The following is a 25,110-nucleotide window of genomic DNA, read 5'->3' on the forward strand; positions in this document are numbered from 1 at the left end:
TCAAAAAACCCACTAGACTGTGTTATGAGGATAGGGACTTTAATCTATAGGACTCATAGTAGTCCTACAAGAACTACAAAATTATGTTACTACAATGCAATATATATCTTAAAATACTTACCAAAACCTGTTTTTATAGCACCTGGCACACATATTATAAACAAAGTAGCTGGTATTAAAAACATCAAATTACCAAAATAAAAGTATCAAATTCACTAAGTATTAGTTAATTAGTTATAAACTAAATCAAAGATTTTTGTCACCCCAAATTAATAAATCATAATTAAAATCCAATGTCCTATGACAGTCCTAAAATATTAGAATATTCTATAAGCCAAGGTCACACTTGATGTTATAGTCTTTTGTGTCAATTTTTTTAAAGACTTAAAAATTTATTGATTTTACAGAGAGAGGAGGGCAGTGGGGAGCGAGAAATGCCAACTCATTGTTGCTTCACTTTAGTGTTCATTGCTTGCTTGTTGTATGTTCTTTGACCCAGCAAGCTCAGGGTTTCGAACCACTGCACCCCCACAGGCTAGGCATATGTCATTTTTAATGGTGCAAAAAAGAAAAACATAGCATTTAATCTTCCCGTCTTTACCTTTTCTCTTCACTACTATTCTTTGGAAACTAATTGATAAAAAACCAGTTACCAGTGCTATGCAACAGAACTTTATGCAATAATGGAAATTTTCTCTCTGTGCTGTCCAATATGGTGGCCACTTGCCACAAGAGGCTATTGAGTACTTAAATGTGGCTAATGTGCCTGGCCTGTGGTGGCGCAGTTGGACCTGGAATGCTGAGGTTGCCAGTTCAAAACCCTGGGCTTGCCCAGTCAAAGCACATACGACAAGCAATCAATGAACAACTAAAGTGAAGCAACTATGAGTTGATATTTCTTGCTACACTCTCCACCCATAAAATCAATAAATAAAATCTTTTTTAAAAAATGTGGCTAATGTGACTAAAGTACTGAATTTTAAATTTTAGTTAACTAATTAATTTAATTTTGTTTAATTTTTTAAAATTTACTTTTAGCCACATGTGGCTAGTGGCTAGCATGGAGGCAGCACAGTATAGGCTAAGTCACTAGCTTTATCCTAACTAGAACTATACACCATGTGTGAGGAAAAGCTTGAGGTAGATGAATGGGAGAGTGGAACAAAAAAAGTTGGAAGATCCCCCTCAATTTGGTACTCTTGTGTATCCAGATCTAGTCATGCAATTCTAGTGTGAATTTAAGCAAATCTTAGTGATCTAATATGTTAAATGAGAATAACAGTTGCCTTACTATGTTTGAAGATTAAATAAGAATAGTATGTGAATTGTGTGTGTGTGTGTGTGTGTGTGTGTGTGTGTGAAAGAGAGAGAGAGACAGAGACAGAGACAGAGATAGGGACAGACAGAAAGGGAGAGAAATGAGAAGCATCAATTCTTTGTTGTAGCAACTTAGTTGTTCACTAATTGCTTTCTTTTATGTGCCTTGATCAGGGGCTACAGCAGACCCAGAGACCCCCTGCTCAAGTCAGTGACTTTGGCCTCAAGCTGGTGAGCCTTGCTCAAACCAGATGAGCCGGTGCTCAAGCCAGTGACCTTGGGGTTTTGAACCTGGGTCCTCTGCGTCCCAGTCCGATGTTCTATCCACTGTGCCACCACCTGGTCAGGCTGAAATCATTTTGTAAATTAAACATTATTCCAGCATGAATTATTGATAACAAAAGCTCTGGAACAGAGTACTACTAACATGCTTAAACTATTCTGCATCAATGAATTTAAGTTCTATGAAGCAAGAATTCTTGTCTGCTTAGTTTACAACCGAATTCCCAATGCCCATTAGAACACTGGCATAAGGTAGATTTTCAATAAATATTTGGTGAGTGAATAAATGATAAAACCCTCTCTAGAATTAAAGTTTGATTGGTTTGTAGGAAATAAATTTTTAAATTTTGTTTTTTGATGTTAGCTATCTTGGCATAATGGTGTACAATATCCTACTTAATCCAGCCTTCATAAAATATATTTCTGGTTGTTAGAGAGACCATCTGTTTAAAAGCAAAGAAGAGGCAGATGAGAAAAGTTTTCTTAACTTTGACCATTAAAAAAAAAAGACCTCGGCTGGTTGGCTCAGTGGTGGAGCACTGGCCTGTATGTGGATGTCCTAGGTTCGATTCCTGGTCAGAGCACACAGGAGAAGCGACCATCTGCTTCTCCACCCCTCCCCTTTTCTCTCTTTCTCTCTCTCTCTCTCTCTTTTTCTCTCCTGTAGCCATGGCTCAATTGGTTTGAGCACATAGGCCATGGATGCTGAGGATGGCTCTGTAGAATCTCTACCTCAGGTGCTAAAAATAGCTCCGTTGTGAGTTTGGCCCCAGATGGGCAGAGCATCGAACTTAACGAGAGTTGCTGAGTAGATCCCAGTTGGGGTATATGAGTGTGTCTGTCTCTCTATCTCCTCTCCTCTTACTTGGAAAAAGAAGAGAGAGAGAATAAAAGCTACCCTTTATAGTAATTTCTTTGTAGAAAGAATAGTTTTTCCACTACATTTCATTAAAGACAATTAGACTGATTATTTTCTCACAAGTAAATAATAGGAAAATTGCTTTTTTAAAAAAGATTTTATTTATTCATTTTAAGAGAGGATAGAGAAAGAGAGAGAGAGAGAGAGAGAGAAGGGGGCAGGCACAGGAACCATCAACGCTCATATGTGCCTTGACCAGGCAAGCCCAGGGTTTCGAACCAGTAACCTCAGCATTCCAGGTCAATGCTGTATCCACTGTGCCCATAGGTCAGGCCTGAAAATTGCTGTCTTTTAAAGTAAGTTTCAAAAAAAAAATGAAAACATCTGAATAAAATGATTAGTCATTTGCCTAATCTGAAAATATACAACTGATAGAATAATTTAAGGTAATTTAAAGTAGGAAAGAAAATTATGTTTCCAAAAAGTGATTTATTACTATTTCATCACAATTTCATATGCAAGGGGAGTAATAACATCTACTTCTTATATACATGCGCATGTTTACATAAATAGTACCTGTTCTGTTTGAAGTTGTTCCCGAAGCACCCTTACTAGTTCTTGGTTTTCTGGGTGAATGTTTTGATGTGCATTTCTGTTGAATAAAATATAATAAACTTTGAATATAAAATATTTTCAGATGAATCAGTTTTCTTTGTGGGTCTAATTTTTGACCTAGAACTAGTGGTAATTAAATAAGGTAAATTATGGCATATAACTGTACTACAATTCCAGAACTCAACACTCTAGGCCAGGGGTTGGGAACCTTTTTGGCCGAGAGAGCCATGAACGCCATATATTTTAAAATGTAATTCCATGAGAGCCATACAATGACCCGTGTATCTTACGCATTATCCAATAAAAATTTGGTGTTGTCCCAGAGGACAGCTGTGATTGGCTCCAGCCACCCGCAACCATGAACATGAGCGGTAGGAAATGAATGGATTGTAATGAGAATGTTTTATATTTTTAACGTTATTTTTTTTTATTAAAGATTTGTCTGTGAGCCAGATGCAGCCATCTAAAGAGCCACATCTGGCTCGCGAGCCATAGGTTCCCAACCCCTGCTCTAGCCTATTCTGAGATCAGTGATTATTGGCTCATTTTAGGTTTAACTGGTGAATGATGAAATCTAGAGACCTAGTACCTTGGGGATTTAATGTAATTTTAGGCTTACAAACAATAAAAGAATAATGAACATATTTAATTCTTTTGTACAATTTCTTCAAAATATGCAGCTATATAGTTCTATATATTCTGCATACATTTGAACACTTTCCCATATCTAATTAGGTCCTTCTTCCAACTTTTTACCTATGAGGGGAGGGGGACAGAGGAAAAAAACTAAAATTATATAATGGAGACATGCCAAAATGTTAACAATTAAGTGGAGAATCAAAGGGCAAGAAGACAGTGGCTAATAGACTACATGTGAGTACTGAAAGTTAGAAGTGGTGGTTAGATGGGTAGGGTGGGGTGAATGTTTATATCTGAGTCATGGCTTAATTTCATTTGACTGTAGAAGTTTTTTCTGAACTGCACCCTCTTTAACAGCAATATTTAAGTCCACACAATCCTGGTATTACTCTATGGAGAAGACTTTACTCTGGGTGAACCAAATCCCAACAGCAATAAGAATCCTAAATTAATATTATAATGGATAGGGAAAATTAAGGAATGCTATCCTATGATTATTCAATTCTTAGTAAAAAATTCAAATTTTAGAAAAGCTGAAAAAATGTAATCATCAGTTCAGAGAGGACATAAAAGCAATTTCAAGTCAAATACCTAATCAGAACTTCAACATAAATGTAATGGAACTACCTGAACTCCATTTAAACACCTTGCTTTTTGGTACTTTTTTCACTGGAAAAACACAGTCATAATTTTTCAGAGCACAGATACAAACGATGTGACTGGAAGGTCTTTAGTTTCTTTCCATCAAAATTAAAACTTACATGCATCAAAGGACACTACCAAGAAGGTAAAAAGACAACCAACAAAATGAAAGAAAATATGTGTAAATCACATATTTAATAAGTGATTAATGCTCGAGTATAAAGAACTATTATAGCTCAAAAACAAAAAAAGCAAACACCCAATTCAAAGATGGGCAAAGGACTTGAATAAACATTTCTCCAAAGAAGATATACAAATAGTTATTAGTGAAACACAAATCAAAACCATATTGAGATATACTTCATACCCATTAGAATGACTACTATAAGAAAAAACAGAAAGAAGCGAGTGTTGGCAATGATGTAGAGAAATTTGAACCCTATGTGTTTCTAGGAGAATGCAAAACCGCAACTCTGTATTACTGTGGACATCCACTGTAAAAAATAGATTGGAGGTTCCTCATAGAGTTAAACATAGAATTACCACATGACCCAATAATTCCAATGGAAAGCAGGGACTCAAGAGAGATACTTGTACACCAGTGTTCACAGTAGCATCATTCGCAATATCCAAAAGGTGGGGACAACCCAACTATCCATCAAAATATTGATAAAATGTGCACACACACACACACACACACACTGAAATATTATTCAGTCATAAAAAGGAACAAAATTCTGATACATGCTACAACACACATAGACCTTAAATACATTATGCTAAGTGAAATCAGTCACTAATGGACAAAAATCATGTAATTCCACTTTACAAAGTACATAGAATTATACAATTCATTGAGACAGAAGGAGCAGGTGTAGGAGGAATGGGGAGTTATTGTTAAATTGCTAGAGTTTCTGTTTGGAATGATGAGAAAGCTCTGGAAATAGTAGTGATGGTTATAGGACATTATGAATATACTTAATGTCACTGAATTGTATACTGAAAATGGAAAATTTTATGATACATATATTTCCCACAACATAAAAAGTTATAAATTACAGAAGACAAAACATTTCTTTGTTTGAATTTTATTTTTTTATTAATTTTTAGAGGGGGAGAGAGAGAGGAGGGAGAAGCAGGAAGCATCAACTTATAGTAATTGCTTCCTGTATGTGCCTTGACCAGGCAAGCCCAGGGTTTCAAACCCACAACCTCAGTGTTCTAGGTAGATGCTTTATCCACTGCAATACCACAGGTCAGGCCTTTGTTTGAATTTTAAACTATACATGTTACCCTTCCCTCAAATCATCAATTTATTACTTCAGTTGAAGTAACAAGATTACAATTGCCAATTGAATTTGAATCTTTTTTTTAATTGATTTGAATTTGTGTTTACACAGATTCTAGTGTTGCCCTGAATGCATCCCCACTCCCCGTATTCCCCTCAACATCTCCCTTGCCCCCTTGAATTTGAATCTTAAGAGCTGGAAAGGAACTTAAACTGATTTCCTACTCAGTCATATGACAAATTCAAGACCATGTCCAATTAAGAGGGGGCAACTTATAGAATTGGAAAAGTTATGTCTTAGGTTTCACCAAAAATCTCATCATTTAGCGCTATGTATTGGCCCTGTGTGAGGTAACAAAATATAGTGATCTCTGTCCTTAATTCCTCACATAGAGCTCTTGAAACCCTTATAATTTCCTGGGGTTAGGAATGTCTTTTGTCCTAATAAGGCGACTCTGAGTGTGCTCTTGAATGGCTCCTGTGTAGAACTAATCACCAGAAAGACCAAGTCACGATTAGCTATTATTCTCTACACCCCTATCTTCTACTCTAGTCCTAAACAAGCACTAATCTACTTTTATCTCTATGGATTTTCCTACTGTGGACACTTATGAAGACTCTTATCTGGCGTTTTGTATCCAGCTTATTTTACTTAGCATAATGTCTTTTTTAAAATTATTTTTATTTTATTTATTCATTTTAGAATGGAGAGAGAGAGGGAGAGCGAGAGCGAGAGCGAGAGAGAGAGAGAGAGAGAGAAAACAGAGAGAGAGAAGGGGGGGAGGAGCTGGAAGCATCAACTCTCATATGTGCCTTGACCAGGCAAGCCCAGGGTTTCGAACCAGTGACCTCAGCATTTCCAGGTCGATGCTTTATCCACTGTGCCACCACAGGTCAGGCCACTTAGCATAATGTTTTGAAATTTCATGTGATATAGCATGTATCAGTATATCGTTGTTCTTCTTTTTTTACAGGGACAGAGAGAGAGTCAGAGAGAGGGACAGATAGGGACAGACATTCAGGAATGGAGAGAGAGATGAGAAACATCAATTCTTCGTTGCGGCTCCTTAGTTGTTCATTGATTGATTTCTCATATGTGCCTTGACTGGGGGGCTACAGCAGACCGAGTGACCCTTTGCTCGAGCCAGCAACCTTGGGTCCAAGCTGGTGAGCTTTTTGTTCAAGCCAGATGGGCCCACGCTCAAGCTGGTGGCCTCGGGGTCTCGAACCTGGGTTCTCTGCATCCCAGTCCGACGCTCTATTCACTGCGCCACTGCCTGGTCAAGCTCATTCTTCTTTATAGTTGAATAATATTTCATTGTATGGATATATCATATTTTGTTTATTCATTCATCTGTTGAATATTTAACTTGTTTGTACCTTTTGGATATTAGGAACAATAAATTCTACTATGAACATTCCTGTACAAGTTGTTGTGTAGAAATGTTTTCATTTCTCATGGGTATGAATGCTCATGATTATATGACATTGTGAAATTGCTAAGTCATATGGTTATTCTATGTTTAATCACTTGAGGAACTGATAGTTTTCAAAATGGTTGCACCATTTTTCCATTGCCGGCAGCAGTGTATAAGGATTCCAATTTTTCACATCCTCAACAATTGTTATTATCTGACTTTTTTATTCTAGCCATCCTAATGTATGTGAAGTTGTATCTCACTGTGGTTTTGACCAGTATTTCCCTGATGAAAAATGATGTCAAACATCTGTTTCTGTGCTTATTAGTCACTACATATCTTCTTTGGAGAAATGTCTGTTGAGATCCTTTGCCTGTTAACTGGGTTATTTGTCTTTTTATTATTGAGTTTTGTGTTCTTCACATATTTAGCTACAAGGGCCCTATTAGATATATATTTGAAATATTTTTCCCATTCTGCAGGTTGTCTTTTCACTACAGAAAATAGTGATATTTTATTCAAAATATGGATAATAAATTTAAATTTTATGTGATAAGAGCTGATGTCAGGAAAAATGTATGGTAGCACTTAGGGTCCAGTGGAAAATAAAATAGCTTAGTAAATACACAATCACTGAGATCTATTACTTGCTTTTCTTATTAAGTACTAAACATCACTAGAAGCAGTGAGAAAGTCAGTGGCCTTGGACATATATTTTATTTCAATTCTTTTGTCCTTTAGTCTCACCTGAAGAGTGCATATACCAGGGTAGCAATCAAAGCGAAACTGACCACAACTGCCACAAGTACTTGGTCACTTACTCCTTCTATGACTGAATCATCATCCAGTTTCAAACTTTGAACTTCACCCTGATATTTGGCCATTCCAGGTCTAAAATATAAATAAACAAGATGAAAGTCACAAATGATATACTGAAAAAAAAATTACTAAAAAAAAATAAGTATAACTGACTTATAGTATATATATTCCATATTTTTGTAGTACCCACTTACAGTAGGTTGCATTAAGTACAACTCCAGGATGGACTGTCCCTTTAATGAGTTCTTTTAAATTTGCCAGACATTAGTTTGGAGAGTACAGAATTCTATTTCCTTTAAGGAAAACAATTACTATAATGCATCATCCATTTACATTTTTAGAAAACAAAATAAAAATATAGCCTTTTCTCTTCAAGCTTAGCTCCTTTAAGAAATAAAGACAGCCTGACCAGGCGGTGGCGCAGTATATAGAGCGTCGGACTGGGATGCGGAAGACCCAGGTTCCAGACCCCTAGGTGAAAGCTCACCAGCTTGGACCCAAGGTCGCTGGCTCGAGCAAGAGGTTACTCAGTCTGCTGAAGGCCCGTGGTCAAGGCACATATGAGAAAGCAATGAACAGCTAAGGTGTTGCAACAAAAAGCTGATGATTGATGCTTCTCATCGCTCTCCGTTTCTGTCTGTCCGTCCCTATTTATCCCTCTCTCTGTCCCTGTAAAAAAAAAAAAAAGACATTCCTCATGTCCAACTGCTCTTTTTTCTTTTTGTGTGTGACACAGTGAGAGAGACAGAGAGGGACAGATAGGGACAGACAGACAGGAAGGGAGAGAGAGGAAAAGCATCAATTCTTTGTTGCGGCACCTTAGTTGTTCATTGATTGCTTTTTTATATGTGCCTTGACCGGGGATCTACAGCAGAGCGAGTGACCCCTTGCTCAAGCCAGAGACCTTGGGCTCAAGCTGGTGAGCCTTGCTCAAATCAGATGAGCCCGCGTTCAAGCCAGCGACCTCAGAGTCTTGAACCTGGGTCCTCCGACTCCCAGTCTGATGCTCTATCCTCTGTGCCACTGCCTGGTCAGGATTCTTATTCTTAATACTAAATAAATTCTGCAGTAGATCAGATCCCTCTTCTCCTTCATAGCATTAAATGTACATCATAGAATTTATCATGTTTGTATCCATGATAGAGAAGGAAAATTTGTCTTTTCTGTACATAGACATATATTACCTAACGTAGTGCCCTGAACACAGTAGGACCTAATAATATATGTTTTTTAAAAAAGAGTGACTTGCCTTACTTAGAGTGTTAGTAATTTGAAAAGTGAATGACAATGAGGCTATAGGAAATTCATATCTATATTAAGCCTACTTGAATTCATGAAAATTCTGGTGCTTGAAAAACTATTAGCCTCACCTGTGACTAAGGTCAGCTTATGATTCAGAATTCTTTGAACTGCCTGGAATATGGAATCACTCTCAGACTGCATTTCCTTATGAAGAGAAAAGGGAGGATATGTAATGCTCCTTCTCAAAGACTAAACTAGAGAGAAATGGTAACACCAAATTTCGATAGGTCTGAGGGGAGACAGCCCAACCACAGTGGAGTCCAAATATCACAGGTAATTCATGTTTTTCAGATGGCAAAACAGTCAAGGTTAAAGGCTTATGAGATACCTAAATGGAAATAAAGTAAATACACATTCAATTAAGTGTATGATTATTCATAATTAAAATAAAATTCTGTATTTATTTAACTTACTGCAGTGAAAAGAGTTTTATTCATTATCGTTAATCAGGATATTCTGGTAAGAAGAATCTTTGAGTGTGAAAGTCTAAGACCTTTGAAAGAATCTGAACTGGCTGCTTGTTAAGAAAATTACCTCACTGAAGAAATTTAAACAAACAGATCAAAGGAGGTTTTCATCAGCTTTACACATAGTAATGGCCTGATATCTGAGGAACTTTCTAATTACAGGTTTCAAATATTCATGATGAAGGTTCACACCAGGAAACTAGAAAAGAGCCTTCAGTATTTTTATTCAAAAGAACAAATAAATTGCAAATTGAAATTGAAGAGCCTCATATGATCTAGGGGTGGGCCATGTAGTTAATGTAGATTTTAAAAAATTATTTATTTATTCATTTTAGAGAGGAGAAAGAGAGAGAGAGAGGGAGAGAGAGAGAGAGAGAGAGAGAGAGAAAGAGAGAGAGAGAGAGAGAGAGAAAGGGAAGAGCAGCAGGAAGCATCAACTCCCACATGTGCCCTGACCAGGCAGGCAAGCCCAGGGTCCCGAACCAGCGACTTCAGTGTTCCAGGTCGAGGCTCCATCCACTGCGCCACCACAGGTCAGGCTAGATTTTTATTTTATCAGGTTTCCTCTTTTTTAATCAGAGATGCTATGGCTGTGCCAAAAGTCCTTAGGGCAGTGAGAACTACTTGCATCTGCCCAAAGACAAGCAAAATGTTATCCACTGGGTTGAGATTCCCAGTCTAATTACTGAATCTAATTATTTCACAGAGTTGTGAGGATTTTCTCCTATGCAATACATTTAGGGAGTTTACTACTTTGTACTTTTTTTTTTAATAGGTTACATTTGTTTCTATGTCCTTCCAGGCGTAATTGGTGGTAATGTGACTATATTCTTTTGTTCTAATTATATGTATTTATTCTAATATATATATATATATATATATATATATATCCATAACTACACCCTTAATATGTTACTTCATGAACATTTCCAAGAGCTCAGAGATCCAGGATATGTTAAGTATTGCATAGCCATATAATGTTATTTGCTATCATTTTATACAGACGTTCCCAATGTCATTGAAATGAAGAGTTAATTTTTATTTCCACAAATTCTACAATCACTGAAGAAGGTAATTGGGCTGAGGAAGGGTAGGAGGGGAGATGGCTTATAAATTTCAGAGAAACAGAGAGATCAGTAGCATTTTCCTGTCATGTAGAAATCCTAGCTAAACCTAGGGGCTCTCACATGGAGAACTACTAATGATGACTGACCTACTTGTAGGGAGCTTCAGTAGTTCAATTCCATCAGCAGTTCTACATATCATCAGGGTATAAAAGAGGAACTGTAGCCTGACTGTGGTGGTGCAGTGGATAAAGCTTCGACCTGGAACGCTGAGGTCGCTGGTTCGAAACCCTGCACTTGCCTGGTTAAGGCACATATGGGAGTTGATGCTTCCTGCTCCTCCCCCCTTCTCTCTCTCTCTCTCTCTCTGCCCCCCTGTAAAATGAATAAATAAAAAGAAAAAAAATTTAAAAAAAAGAGGAACTGTAGGAGCTAGTGGCTCAAAAATGAGGTATTATAATGCCCCCTCAGTTTGGAAAGAGGCCACTCTAAGATTACAGGGGATAAACAATAAAATTTTCTTTTTCTACTTGAGATGACGATATACCTCAATTTTGCAAATGAATTCCAAAGTCGATCTGAACTTCAACTGTCCAACTTTTGCTTTTCACAGTCAGTTTTTATCTTGAACAGAACAGAGCTATTGATTGTGTTCAAAATCACAGCCTCTTAGCTGAAGCCCAAGCATTGCAGGGAGTTTAGCTCCAATTTTGCTACTACAACTGTGACCTCATTTATCTCATAGGACCTCTCATTTTCTGCAAAGTGTAAAAGCTGGACCTGAGGATTCCTTCGGTTCCTTCCACCACTACATTTCTCTGATCCAGAGGGGTTTTTTTGGGAATAGAAACAAAAACAAAAACAAGGATCCAGAGTTTTTTAGATTAGAAAATATTCATGACTATAAATACCAAACTTTAAAGTAGCTACAAGTGGGGAGCAGGACTGGAAAAGCCGGATCTTCCCCTTCCCCAGGAAACGGTTTTATAGTCTGGATTCTTTCCAAGCACGTATTACTTTAACAACAAAAATAAAAACAAGAGCCAGTGCCTGCTTCCTCCCGAGATGAAAGTTAGGTTTCAGTGCTCAGATTTAAAATGCCTGGCTCCAGCTTCATTCTTACCTACCACCTGTTTCTGGATGCTGCCTTATAAAGATCTCAGTGAGTGCACTAACTGCAGCTTACTTCAACCTCAGAAACAAGGTTATTAAATTTATAGATAGAACATGGTACCCAATCTATTTCATAGAATCCTGTCAATTATGAAAATGTGTTACTAGTACTGTTTTTAACTATTAGAGATTTACAGAAATAAAACACTGTATATCTTGGAAACTGAGTTGATAATTGATAGAAGCAGAACTGGTTTCTAGCTTTGGCTCTGTTATTGCTTAGCTTGCCAAGTATTAGTGAGGAATACCTTAATATATCAAAGAAGCGTAAGCTTTGGAGTCAGACAACTGTATACTTATGTAAAATATGGGCCTCAGCTTTTATATATGTAAAACACATATTAATTTGAACCATATCAAACTGCCACTTTTTGGCAAAAAAGTTTTATGGAGTTTAGGGAATAATGAAGAAAAAATACTTAGCATATTGCTTGACACATATAGGCTCTCAGTAAATGGAAGTTGTAATATTTTGATTACTGTTATTAACAACTGTCAAGGAATCAGCAGAACCATGATAAAACATAGCCATACCTTCCCCATAGTTGCACAGTGTAGCATCTTATACTATCTTTAATCAAAGCTTTAATTATATATTTCCTGGCAAGACAGGATAAACTTGGGAACATTGTCACGCAGGGCACCACCATGTTTACTTGAATGTAATAAACAGCTATACATAAGAACTAGTCTCCAATTAACCAGAGTAAGTAGAGACAGCTAAGTTCTACTCACCTCTCTTTGCTCTTTTCCAAAGTTTTCAGGAAACACGCACGCATGAACACGCGCGCGCGCACACACACACGAAAATAAGGGAAAGTTAGGAAATTCCATAACTTCAAAGGATAAACTCACTGTCTTTGTACCCATGTAGGAACTCATGTAAAAGGTCATGTAGGAATGTGATGGCCACATGGCTCTGGAAACAATTACTGACGTCCAAGAAGCTTATAAAATAATTTCCTTCGTGGAGGGTAATTGGAGCTACACAATGAAACGTCAAGAGCATTGCAATATCATGCACACATGCATTAGGACAAGCAATCTGTCACGAAAAAGGAGACCTAACTCAATTGTGTCAAAGCCTTGAAAACTTGAGCAGCTGGAGTTTAGGGGCTCATTATACCACAGTCCTTCAAGAAAGGGTTAGTTAGCATCTTGTTCTCCTCCACATCCAACAATGACTAGCTATAGGGGAGTCAGCTCACCTACTGACCTTGCTTGCCTAAAAAAGGTAATAGTCACTTAAAGTGAAAGGAATTCTACAGAAACAACTTATTATTGAATGTAGGAAATCTGGTTTAACAAGGAATCACAAAACACTGAAGGAAACAAAGGCAGGTGAGACACATATTTATCATTTCTAAAGGTTTCTTGCCCTGGCTGGGTAGCTCAGTTCGTTAGAGCATCGTCCACATATGCTAAGGTTGTGGGTTTGGTCCAAGTCAGGGCACATACCAGAATCAAACAATGTATCCATAAATAAGTGGAACAACAAATCAGTGTTTCTCTTTATCTTTCTCTTTCCTTTCTTCTCTCTTTAAAATCAATTTTTTTAAAAAAAGGTTTCTCTACCCTTAGTGTAGAAAAAGAATGTTTAAAAGCAAGACCATTGAGGAGACTTCAAGTAATATATATTTTTTAATCAAGTGAGAGGCAGGGAGGCAAAGGGACAGACTCGCGCATGCACTCGCATGGCAACCCCCATCTGGGGTCCCTGCTCTGTTGTTTGGCAAATGAACTATTTTAGCTCCTGAGGCAGGCCATGGAGCCATCCTCAGCGCCCAGGGCCAATATGCTCATTCGAGCCACGGCAGTGGGAGTGGAAGAGAGAGAGAGAGAGAGAAGGAGAAAGGGGTGGGGTGCAGAAGTAGAAGGGCGCTTCTCCTGTGTGCCCTGACCAGGAATCAAACCTGGGACTTCCACATGCAGGCCTACGCTCTACAACTGAGCCAACCCACCAGGGCCCAAGTAAGATTTTTTTACATTCACAAAACAAAAAATCGTCATATGAACTGTTAACTGGTGCTCTATATCATTTTTAAAAAGTCAGTACCATCCTGATCATTCTGAATGCTCACTGACAAAACTTACTTTTACTACGGAAAGAAAGGGCTCCAGGAACTGCAAACCAGAGTAAAAGATGTGTCCTGGGAAATTAAATTTACTGCACCTCCAATAAGAGTTTGGCGTTATTTTGTAAAGTTACGCATACCCTAAGACTCAACAATTCTCCTAGGACTCTAAAAGAATGCGTTCTAAAAAACTTACATAGTTGCACTAGTATGTACATTTAAGAATGCTTATAGCATTGTTCTTACTATCCCCAAACTAGAATAACTAAATGCCCATCAACAGTAAAACGGATAAAGTTATATTCATACAATGTAATACTAGACAACAATAAGAATTACCTACAGATATACGCAGATTCACCATTAGGTCAAAGCCACAGAGTAACACAATATGATCCCACTCAAAAAAGTCCCAAAACAGGCAAGTAAAACTAGACTGTTTAGGCATGCGTACCTAGGTGGAAAAGCTATAAGGAAAAGCAAGGTAATCAGTCTAGAGAGGAAATTGAGCTCAGCTGGGAATGCAAGGTGTGGGTGAACTCCTGTGGAACCAGCAATGTTGTTTTTACGTGGGTGTTTTATTAATCTTTAAATATGTATGTTGTATGCAATTTCCCACATGTCATATAGCATAAAAATTTATCGGTAATCCTGCAGAGGCTCACACCTAAGGTGAGAGCTTGCGGACCATCCACCCAGGTATTAAGGAAGAACGTCAACGCTTCGCAGCAAGACACTGGAAGAAAACAGGCCCTTGCAACTGTCGGTCCTCAAAGATCGGCGAACTGGGGCACACCCTATCACTACTTTAAGTCACTCAAGTTTTCAGGGGGTCGAGGAACCGCGTAACCCAAGAAGGCTGGCAGGCTCTCCTCGCCGGCTGTCAAGCCCACCTAGAATACTGAGACGCCCGCCACTTCGGCCCTTCCACCGTCTCCGGGGTATTCTGGGTGAGACCGGCGACCCCGGCGCTTCGCCTAGGTATCCCGAAGGAAAGCGGGGTCCCGGAGCCCGAGGCAGCGACTCCCTAGCTCCGAAAAGCCTCGGGAGCGCCGAGGCGACCCCCAGCAGTGCCGCCCACGCCCGACCCTGCAAGCAGCTCCGCAGGCCGGGACTCGGGAGGGCGTGGGCGGTCGCGGCGCTGAGGCCGGTAGGGGTGGGGAGGGGGCGCGTACCTCTCCACCGCAGAGGATACCTCGCCAACTCCCGGTGACTGAGGGTACAGATTATTTCCGGGGACTGCCCCCGCCTCCCCTCCCGGGCAACCACTAGCTGTCTCCTTTCCACTTTGGAGCGCGGGCACAGGCGCACGCGCATTGCCGCGCTTCCGTGAGGACGCGCGCGGAGGAGCCGCTGTCGCCGCTAGGGCCCGGCACGCGCGCGCCGAGACACGCAGGGGCCGGCGTCGGGGCGCGCGCGCGCGGCGGCGGCGGGGCGGCGGGGAGGCGGGCCGGCCGGAGCGCGACTGCGTGTAGTGGCCGGTAGGCCGTGGCTCGGCCTGGGCTGGGGGCGGGGACGCGGAGCTGCGGGTGTGGCCGGGGGCGCGCGCAGCGGACGCGCGTCCTGAGTGAAAGGAAGGAGGGGCACCGGGGGTGACGGTGCGGGAGCTGCTGCCAGCGCCGGACCAGAGTCGCCGGCCGGGCCCGAGGACAAGGTGGGCCCGAGGCCAGATCCGCTCCCCGAACCCTCCGACGCGGCACCAGCCCGAGCGGCAGCGGCTTCTGGCGAGGTGGGGAGGCGCTGCCAAGCCCCAGCAGGGGAAGATGTTCAACGTGGAGTCTGCGGAGCGGGTGGAGCTGTGCGAGAGCCTTCTCACTTGGGTACGTGCCGACCGGCGAGTCGGAGGAAGACCCCCTCCGTCAGGCTGCCTTTCCGGGATCCCCCCCATGCTTGTCGCGGGGGGCGAGCGCCCAGGACAGCGGTGCCGTCACATCCGGGGCCTGGGGCGGGCGGAGCCCGCGGACGCCGGTGCGGGCCGCGACTACCCCCGCTGCCGGGCGGGGGTCGGCGGGGAGCCGCGGGGCGCGGGAGGTTCGGCTCAGGGTCCGAGGTGTTGGCCTGGGTGGAGGCTAATGATGAGGTGCAGGCGGCATTGTAATTACAGTTGTTTGCAGCTGCGGAGGCGCTGGCGCTTCTTTCTTTCGGCTCCCAGGGACACAAGCGTTGCTTCTCCCTGCCTCCCAGGCAGCCGATAGAGGCACTCGGGACCCTTGGTTACGACGCTCCTCGCCTTTGTTGTAATGTTCTTCGTGGATGGAGCGCAGCCCCTTGAGGGCCGAGTCGGCCCACTGGAGAAGGAGAAGTACTTTTAAGGGAGGGTAGGAAAAATGCAGAAAGGCACCTAGAAACACTAAAATGCGAGATGCACTTTAGCGATTAGAAAGCAAGCGGTGTGGAGGTACTTAATAAAGGTTGTGAAGATGAAAAATTTGGGAGATGTTTTGGGATCAGTAATGGAACCCGACATTTTGGGGGCAACGTTGTTTGATTCCAATGTTAAATTACTGAACCCTTATTAAAATCCTCACGTTTTAAAATAAGTATGTGTGTTCGATTCTGGTGCCAGCATTTGCACCTTTAGCAGCCTCTTCAAGAGCAGGACATAAAACCCATGCTTGTGCGTTTCCCGAACTGTGGTGTCAGTTCCTGTTACGTGCATGTATGTAGAAGTCTTCAGAGCCACGGGATAAACCTAGTGGTTCTTTCGGGAGCATTTGTTTTATTCATTGCTAAAAATGTTAAGTATCGTTTCTAGAATAAAACACTAGTACATTTATGGGGATGACTACTTAATTTGTCTTAGTGTTAAAGGTAAAACAAATGTCAAATCTTTTAGCGGTGCCTTGGGTTACAAGTTCAGATGATCCCTGGCGGGTGTAGATGTCACTCGCCTATGTCGAGGTACTTTGGTGGAAAGGTTAGAGAAGCATTATTACCTTAGGGTGGTTTTACCAAATATAATGAAAATAGTCTGAGGTTTTCATAATTTGGCTTGTATCATGAATCAAATTATGTTTTCTGAAACAGTACATCCAATGGCAGAGCTTGATAATATATATTAACTTTTATATTAGCCAATTGTTGGGATTTCAGATGGTTTACAATAATAGCATACAGTTTACAACTGTAATGGGTTCCAGCTTCAGGCGGGGAGATGGATTTTAGAGGAGAGAAAAACTAATAAGCTGCACAATGTGGCCAAGGTTTGACTAAGCAGAGGAGAGATAAAGGAAAGAATTACCACATTCTTTGACACTGGAGGGAATAGGTTTGGCAGAGGTTGCAAACAGAAGATTAAGGATCTTGAAATGTGCGGTTTTGAGTCTGTACAAAGTGGAGCCTCTCTCCATGCTAGGGAAAGGGGCAGGAGGGCAAAGATGAAGAAACTAATTGAGTGGGAAGTAGGGCTACATTATTTAAAGTCTAGAAAGAGGGGTCATGAAATACACAGAGGTGTATTTCAAAGCCCTCTGTCAAAAAGATAGTAGTGCAGTTATTTGAGTGAGAAATGCTAATAAATATAATTTAGGAAGAATCCTAGAGGGAAATTTGAAGGGATACTAACAGAAACACAGAATGTGAGAGGATCTATTTAGAATCTGGTAAAACGGGGGTCCGGAACCTATGGCTCATGAGCCAGATGTGGCTGTTTTGATGGCTGCATCTGGCTCACAGACAAATCTTTAATAAAAAAAAAATAACATTAAAAATAAAAAACATTCTCATGTATTACAATTCATTCATTTCCTACCGCTCATGTTCATGGTTGCAGGTGGCTGGAGCCAATCACAGCTGTTCTCCAGGACAAAACAAAATTTTTATTGGATAATGTGTAATGTACACGGTTGTTGTATGGCTCTCATGGAATTACATTTTAAAATATGTGGTGTTCATGGCTCTCTCAGCCAAAAAGGTTCCCGACCCCTGTGGTAAAATGTCCAAACAGGTAATCCAAGTTATCAGTTGTAGAGGGAGGACAAGGAATATGACATTGTAGAAAAGGCTTTTTGAAATGCCACCGGAAGGCTCATCAGGCAAAAAAGTTCTGGAGAAGATAAGATTAGAGATTACCAGGGACAAAACTGGAGAGCAGAGTTCACACAAAGATGTACAATTCTAAAATTTGGAAACATAAAAACATTGAACATTGAAATGTTTCAAACTAAAGGAGTTTAAATGCTAGGTTTGTTCTCTTTTGGTTGTCATTATAAAAAGCAGAATGTTTATGTGGGAAATGTTTGAGGTAGCTGAAAATATACATTTAGTCTCATAGCTCCCCTGGTGCCTGTAAGTCAGGTTAATGCTGAACACAATTCTAAAATTAAATGAAAGGGGAAATGTATATAATACACTCCAAAGAAAAGACTCCCATTTAGAATAATTTGCTTTATTTTACACAAACTTACAGCCAACTTGGTCGTGTGGTTTCTTTGCACACAGCAAGTTAGAGAGTACCTGGAACACTCGGCAAAATACAGACAGCTGTCAGTAACGTAGAAGGTGCACGAACTCCAAGTTCAGCCTGGGTGACTCGATCTTTGAGCTGACAGCTTTAGATACTTCAAGAGCCTCTGTGTTCAGTTATTGAAGATCATAGTTATGATCCTGAATCTCAAAAGTTTATTTTAACTATATACCATTTAGTTTGAAGTAAGAGGTCTATAATATAATTTAGAAATTCTTCCACTAGTAAGGGTAAAGCACTTGAAGGGATGAGTTAGTGTGCAGAATTCATTTCTGTGAAACATCTCATTGCCCCAAATGCCAGATATTGATTGCTGTTGTATCAGAGAGCATACTAGCCCAAGAACCAAATGTCTCAAATTTTTGTTGAAAGAGATATGCTTATGAAAAGCAAAGTATCACCCCACCAATGGGAAACATCTTAAGCTTAAATTCCAAATCAAAGTTTATGCTTCAAGCAAGTTCAGCAGGATGTGCTTGAAAATTTCCACTCTACCTCCTCTCCCCACCCTCTGAGTCAAAAATGGATTCTTACCTGTTAGAAAACTCGCCCTGCCTATTACATCTGTTAAGCTTAATTTCTTGAACAGTACGTGAAAAAATTGCTCTTTCCTATTCATCACATAGGCTCAGTACATTTCTTCTGGGAAGCCAGTAACATTAACATGTCCTTACAGTTTTCATATTACTTACTTAGCAGCCTATAAAATGTACACTAGTGTGTAAAATTAAGAGAGGGTATAATTTTTTATGATGGTATCTTCCCCATTCCATTCTCTGTGCTCCGCCTAAGTCCATTCTCCAATAATGTTTTTTTCTTTATTGAACAAATAAATCAGATATACAAAAGTTAAAGCATCTATTTTTTTAAGTTTTAATGTATTTTTTAATCGAGGGTCAATATAACGTGATAGTTAATATAGGTTCAGAAATTAGACCACTTGAGTTCAAATTTTGATTTTTGTTTCATACTAACTGTGGGTGACTTTGGACAAGGGATAACACCTCTGTGTTTCAAGTGCATTCAGTTTAGAACTAAGAAGTGGCACTTAAGCTTTAGCATTGTTAACATCGTCAGAGGACTTGTTAAAACACTGATAGTAAGGGTAAGCCCCATGTCCAGAGTTTGTAATTCAGAAGGTCTGGGCTAGGGCCTGATATTCTGCATTTCTAACAAGTTTCCAGGAGATGCTATTTTTAGTGGCCTGGATACACCACACTTTGAGAACCTCTGCTCTACAGTTGTACCAACCAAAAATGTCTCATAGGGAGTAAAATTGCCCCCGGTTAATAATCACTGCTTTAGAAATACTAATTCCAGGTGATTTCATGCTTTACTCTGCTCCTGCTTTTGTCAGGGAGGGTAATAGGAGGTTGGTGTTAAAACAGCTTCTCGAAATCAAAAGAGAGGTTATGACCCTTCAGGTAGAATATTATACCTCAATGCAGTAGGTGCAATTATCCTTAAATGTTATTGTGCTGCCTTCCTGAAATATATAGTAGATACGTAAGCTAATCAATCAAGGTCACTGCAAGGTGAGCAACAGCAAGAATTCACTTAATGAAGATACTGATTGTCAACAGAATCAGTGTGATCTTTATACAGGGGTGGGCAAAAGTAGGTTTGCAGTTCATATGAAGAGTAATAACAGTAATTAATAAATAGTAAAGCATAAAGTTTTGTGTATTCACAGCTATAACCCTACTTTTGCCCAGCCCGGTACAGTGCAGATCTCATAGCCCCACTCTCCTGCTCACGCCCTATTGCTTTTAGGATAAAGTCCTAACATGGCTAATGAGGTTTTTTGCACAATAATGTTTCCTCTTTAACTCTATCTTTTACCATTTTACTCTTTTCCCTGTTTTATCTCTTCTTTCGTTTTCTAACTCCCACCCAGTCCAGCTGCTTTTCATTCCCAGATTGTATCCCTCTCATTTCTAATCTTTGTGCTTGCTGTTTACATTTCCAATGATACTCTTTCATTTTACTAACCAATAAACTGACAGCAGGGCCTGTATCTGTCTGTCCTCGGTGATTTATTTCCTTTTGAGTCCTGGTTGCACTTCTGGGTGTAATCATTGCTGGCTCAGCTATATTATCTTACTCATGGAAATGATTTCTGCTGTTTTTTGGCCGCATCAAGATGATCAGTACAAAGTTAGTTCTAATTCAGAATACATTGAAAATCAAAGTGAATTAAATGTTTAACCTAACTGTAGTGTGACTTATACATTTGTATAGATATTTTTGGCTGTGAGTAAAATAAATCTTAAGAGATTTATCTCACATAACAGGAGACTGCAGGGTTTTTTAATTCTAGTGGCTCAGTTTTGGCCTTCAGGACTTAGTTTTTCTGTAACTCTCCTCTGCATTCCACTGCATTGGCCTCATCCTAAGAGAGACTCCCTTAATAGTCATAAAATGACTGTTAGTGGCAATTGAGGCAATATGTTTATTCACATCAAGAGGAGATAAGCTCTTGTTTCCCAGAAGTTCAAGTAAGCATTCCCTTGCATCTCTTTGGTCCAGATTGTCTTTGCCTTGTGCATCCCTGTGTGAGTCATTGGTAGAGGGAATAGAGATACCATAACTATCTTAGATTGATCATCTGTGAGTAGAATGGATGTTGGGAAGTCACCTAGTGTCCTCCACAATTTCTTTTTTGTCAAAAGGAAAAACAATACAGTAATAACCTGCAGGAAATTTCCCGTAAGGGAAAATATTTCCAACTCTTCTGCCTTCTAAAATTTATTACAACTCGCAAGATGTGAGACTCACAAAAAGAAGCCTAAGCAATCTTCTATATAGTTAACCATGGAATCTTTTTTTCACTTCAGATCCAGACATTTAATGTGGATGCACCATGCCAGTCTGTGGAAGATTTAACGAATGGGGTTGTGATGGCCCAGGTTCTTCAAAAAATGTAAGAGGACATTCCTTTATCTATTTATATGTGCTAATACATGGGTATTCGATTCAATTAAAGAAGATGGACAAAAATAAAGTGCTTACATGGGACGTGTGTTGCACATAAAATAAGAACTGTAAGCAGTAGTGATAATTTTGATGGCATGTACTTATTTAGGTACAGATTAATTGGCTGCAAGTTTAATTAGGGCTCTAAAAATTATAATACTCCAACAGTTTTAGCAGAATTATTTGTTCTTGTGTTTTTCAGTATAAGCTTGGTAGAAGTTTTCTTTAAAAAAAGTTTTTTTAATGATTGAATTTAGAGTGAGAGGAGGGGGAAGAGAGAGAGAGAGAGACATTGATTTGTTGTTCCATTTCCTTATGCATGCCTTGGTTGATTCTTGTGTGTGCCCTGACTGCAGATCAAACCCGCAACCTTAACATATTGGGACAGTGCTAACCAACTGAGCTACCTGGCCAGGGCAGAAGTTTCACGTCAGTAACCAGATTTTGCCGTTGTAGAAAAATCTAGGAGGCTTACTCCTAGTAATAATACAGTGAGGTCTTCTTGACCACCCATGTGAAATAAGCAACAACCACCCCCCTATGCGCTGTATCCCTTTTAACTGTTTGTACTCTTTGCAGTTTGTTAACACCATCTGATAAACTATATATTTGCTTGTTTATTTATTTGCTGCCTCCCCCCCGACACACACACACACACATAAGCTCCCCTGAGAGTCAGGGTGTTGTTTATTTTGCCTAGTGTTGTGTCCTAGCATCTAAGGCAATGCCTAGTGTTTGTTGAACCATATGAAAATGACCGTTTTTGTAAATCAAAAATGGTCAAATATCAGCAATTTCTTATGGTCAGTCTGCATCAGAGGTGCTCATTTTTACTGAGTGACTGTGGAAATTAAATATTTGTTTGGGATATTTAAGACATACCCGATTCTTTCCTTCTAAGTACTTTGAAAATGTAATAGTTACATGGCTCTCAACTTTTGACCTGGGAATTTTTCAACTAAAGGATCGCCTGTGAATTGAAGAATTCATTAGGTTTGATGCAACTGGGGGATACTTTTGTCTTCTGAAGTCCTGAGTGCTTGTCAGCTTGATATTAAGAGATTTGCATATGACTAGCTAGGATTTCTTGCAGTTCTTTGAGAATAGTTTCATTATTAAATGAATGTATGCTGTTGCTCACCTTACAGTGCGCTGTAAACAGTTGTCCCTCCAGAAAGCAGCTCAAATACCTGCATTTTAGAGCCTCTGTGTGCCTTTAGCCCTGGGGACTCATGCTTGAGAACTCGAGCTTGCCATTGCTTTCTTCTGGAACTTACATGGCACTTCTTCCCAGGCACACAGGCTCAGAGACTTTTTGATGGAGCTCAAGAAGGCTCATTTGAAACCTGACCAGAGTGATCTTGTGATTTTCATGGTCACCTCTGACTGGTGCCTAGTAACTTTAGCCTTTGAGTGGTCCATAGCAGTGTTTTCAACCGCCAGTTCATGGACTGGTTCATGAGAAATTTTGGGCCAGTCCACAAAAGAATTAACTACCTGGATGTTGTGTGAAGATTATAGACCCAGTGATGTTAGTCAAATTTGCTTATGCTCAGGGCGAGTTCTGCCTTAGCAGTCCCCAAAATAATTCTCCTGTTTTCACTGATCCCCAAGTGTAAAATGGTTGGAAACCACTGGTCTAGAGTTTTACTAAAGTTCTTAATAAAAATTATTTGTCGCATGTGAACAGAACTAAGTGAGCTTTCTAGGTATATGTCAATAAGTGAACTTTTTGCTTTGGTAGGAAATGCCAATTTGGGGCTAAGATTTCTCTCACTTGCAGAAACCAGAAGAAAAACTGTATTGATCTACCAAATTAGGTCATAAGAAACCATTATGTTCTACAAAATGCTTATTTTAATTTACCAAAGTCTTGTGGGCGTATTTCTCATCAATACTTATATTTTCAACTTTTTTCTAAGTGCCTTCTCTTTTCCCTTTTGTTGAGATACAACATCATACTTAAAAAGTGATTAATTTGTATTTGTGTATATATGTGTGTGTTGTATGTATGCATCCATATTATCACCATTCAGATTGAAATATATAACATTTTGAGCCCCAAGATTCACTTCATATCCCTCCCTAATCTATACCCCTGGCCCCAAAGATGATTCTGACTTCTACATTAGTTTTTCTTGTTCTTGACTATCTTATACTGTAATTTGAATCAAACAGCATATACTTTTTTGTGTCTGACTTCTTTTACTCAATATAATGTCTAGATTCATTCATATTTGTGCATATCTTCTATTTTAAATAATTATATAATATATTCAACTTCACCAGAAGTTCAGTTCCTCTTTTGCCAGTTTGATATTTATTAAATGGCTACTTTGTGTCAAACACAGTGATAAAAAGATAAGCCGGCCCTGGCCGGTTGACTCAGTGGTAGAGCGTCGGCCTGGCATGCGGAAGTCCCGGGTTCGATTCCCGGCCAGGGCACACCGGAGAAGCACCCATCTGCTTCTCCACCCCTCCCCCTCTTCTTCCTCTCTGTTTCTCTCTTCCCCTCCCGTAGCCGAGGCTCCATTGGAGCAAAAGATGGCCTGGGCGCTGGGGATGGCTCCTTGGCCTCTGCCCCAGGCGCTAGAGTGGCTCTGGTGGCGACAGAGCGACACCCCAGATGGGCAGAGCATCACCCCCTGGTGGGCGTTCCGGGTGGATCCCGGTCGTGCGCATGCGGGAGTCTGTCTGACTGCCTCCCTGTTTCAAGCTTCAGAAAAATACAAAAAAAAACCCAACAAAAAACAAAACAACAAAAAAAAGATAAGCCATGACCTAGACCCACTGAATTAATTGCCTTCAAAGGGCTTATAACCTGGGGAAAAACAGATTTTAAATAACCATGAAAACAAAATTGCTACTAAAACAAGTTCCGGCCCTGGCCGGGTTGGCTCAGCGGTAGAGCGTCGGCCTAGCGTGCGGAGGACCCGGGTTCGATTCCCGGCCAGGGCACACAGGAGAAGCGCCCATTTGCTTCTCCACCCCTCCGCCGCGCTTTCCTCTCTGTCTCTCTCTTCCCCTCCCGCAGCCAAGGCTCCATTGGAGCAAAGATGGCCCGGGCGCTGGGGATGGCTCTGTGGCCTCTGCCCCAGGCGCTACAGTGGCTCTGGTCGCAACATGGCGACGCCCAGGATGGGCAGAGCATCGCCCCCTGGTGGGCAGAGCGTCGCCCCTGGTGGGCGTGCCGGGTGGATCCCGGTCGGGCGCATGCGGGAGTCTGTCTGACTGTCTCTCCCTGTTTCCAGCTTCAGAAAAATGAAAAAAGAAAAAAAAAAAAAAAAAAAAAAAAAAAAAAAAAAAAAAAAAAAAAAAAAAACAAGTTCCGCAGAGCAGAAGTATATAGTGTTATGAAACTTTTTTGTAAGAGGCATATTTAACTTAGTCAAGGAAGTCCTGAACATTTTACCTGAGTAAATAAAGATAAACCTGGGAGATGCCTGGTAACAGATTTCTTAGCAGAGGGAAGAGCATATGCAGAAGCCTTAGAGGCTAATGGGATATGGTGAACACTACCATAGAAAGAAAGAAGGTTTGAGTGGCAAAAGCAGAGAGGGGGAGCATGGTACAAAATGAGGATCCAGAGGTAGATAGAGCTAGATCATGTAGGACTTTGTGTCTTTATTTCAAGGGGGCTATGAGAAGCAATTGAAGGGTTGGTTTGTTTTGGTGGGAGGGTCAGGTTTTAATATGGTCAGATTTACAT

The 25,110-nt window shown here is 40.4% G+C and overlaps 2 protein-coding genes across 6 annotated transcripts in view; one reads left to right on the top strand and one right to left on the bottom strand.

Annotated features, from left to right (window-relative positions):
• The window catches only part of RNF170 (ring finger protein 170), a 30,423-nt gene extending 15,081 nt beyond the window's left edge, over positions 1–15,342 (bottom strand). The window contains exons 1-3 of one of the 5 annotated variants that reach the window (XM_066234118.1): positions 15,136–15,332; positions 7,808–7,951; positions 3,035–3,110 (exon numbers count right to left, since the gene is read on the bottom strand). In XM_066234118.1, the coding sequence (XP_066090215.1) occupies positions 3,035–3,110; positions 7,808–7,944 (213 nt within the window). In that variant the 5' untranslated portion in view covers positions 7,945–7,951; positions 15,136–15,332. The other 4 variants (XM_066234121.1, XM_066234122.1, XM_066234119.1 and 1 more) reach the window with 4 other exon arrangements.
• A 249-nt stretch (positions 15,343–15,591) lies between these two features.
• HOOK3 (hook microtubule tethering protein 3) overlaps positions 15,592–25,110 on the top strand; it is a 96,788-nt gene continuing 87,269 nt past the window's right edge. The window contains exons 1-2 of the mRNA XM_066234104.1: positions 15,592–15,780; positions 21,263–21,348. Of these exons, the coding sequence (XP_066090201.1) occupies positions 15,724–15,780; positions 21,263–21,348 (143 nt within the window). The 5' untranslated portion in view covers positions 15,592–15,723. The remainder of the gene's footprint in view (positions 15,781–21,262; positions 21,349–25,110) is intronic.

The sequence above is a fragment of the Saccopteryx bilineata genome, chromosome 6 (genome assembly GCF_036850765.1).
Source record: "Saccopteryx bilineata isolate mSacBil1 chromosome 6, mSacBil1_pri_phased_curated, whole genome shotgun sequence".
Taxonomy (NCBI): Eukaryota; Metazoa; Chordata; class Mammalia; order Chiroptera; family Emballonuridae; genus Saccopteryx; species Saccopteryx bilineata.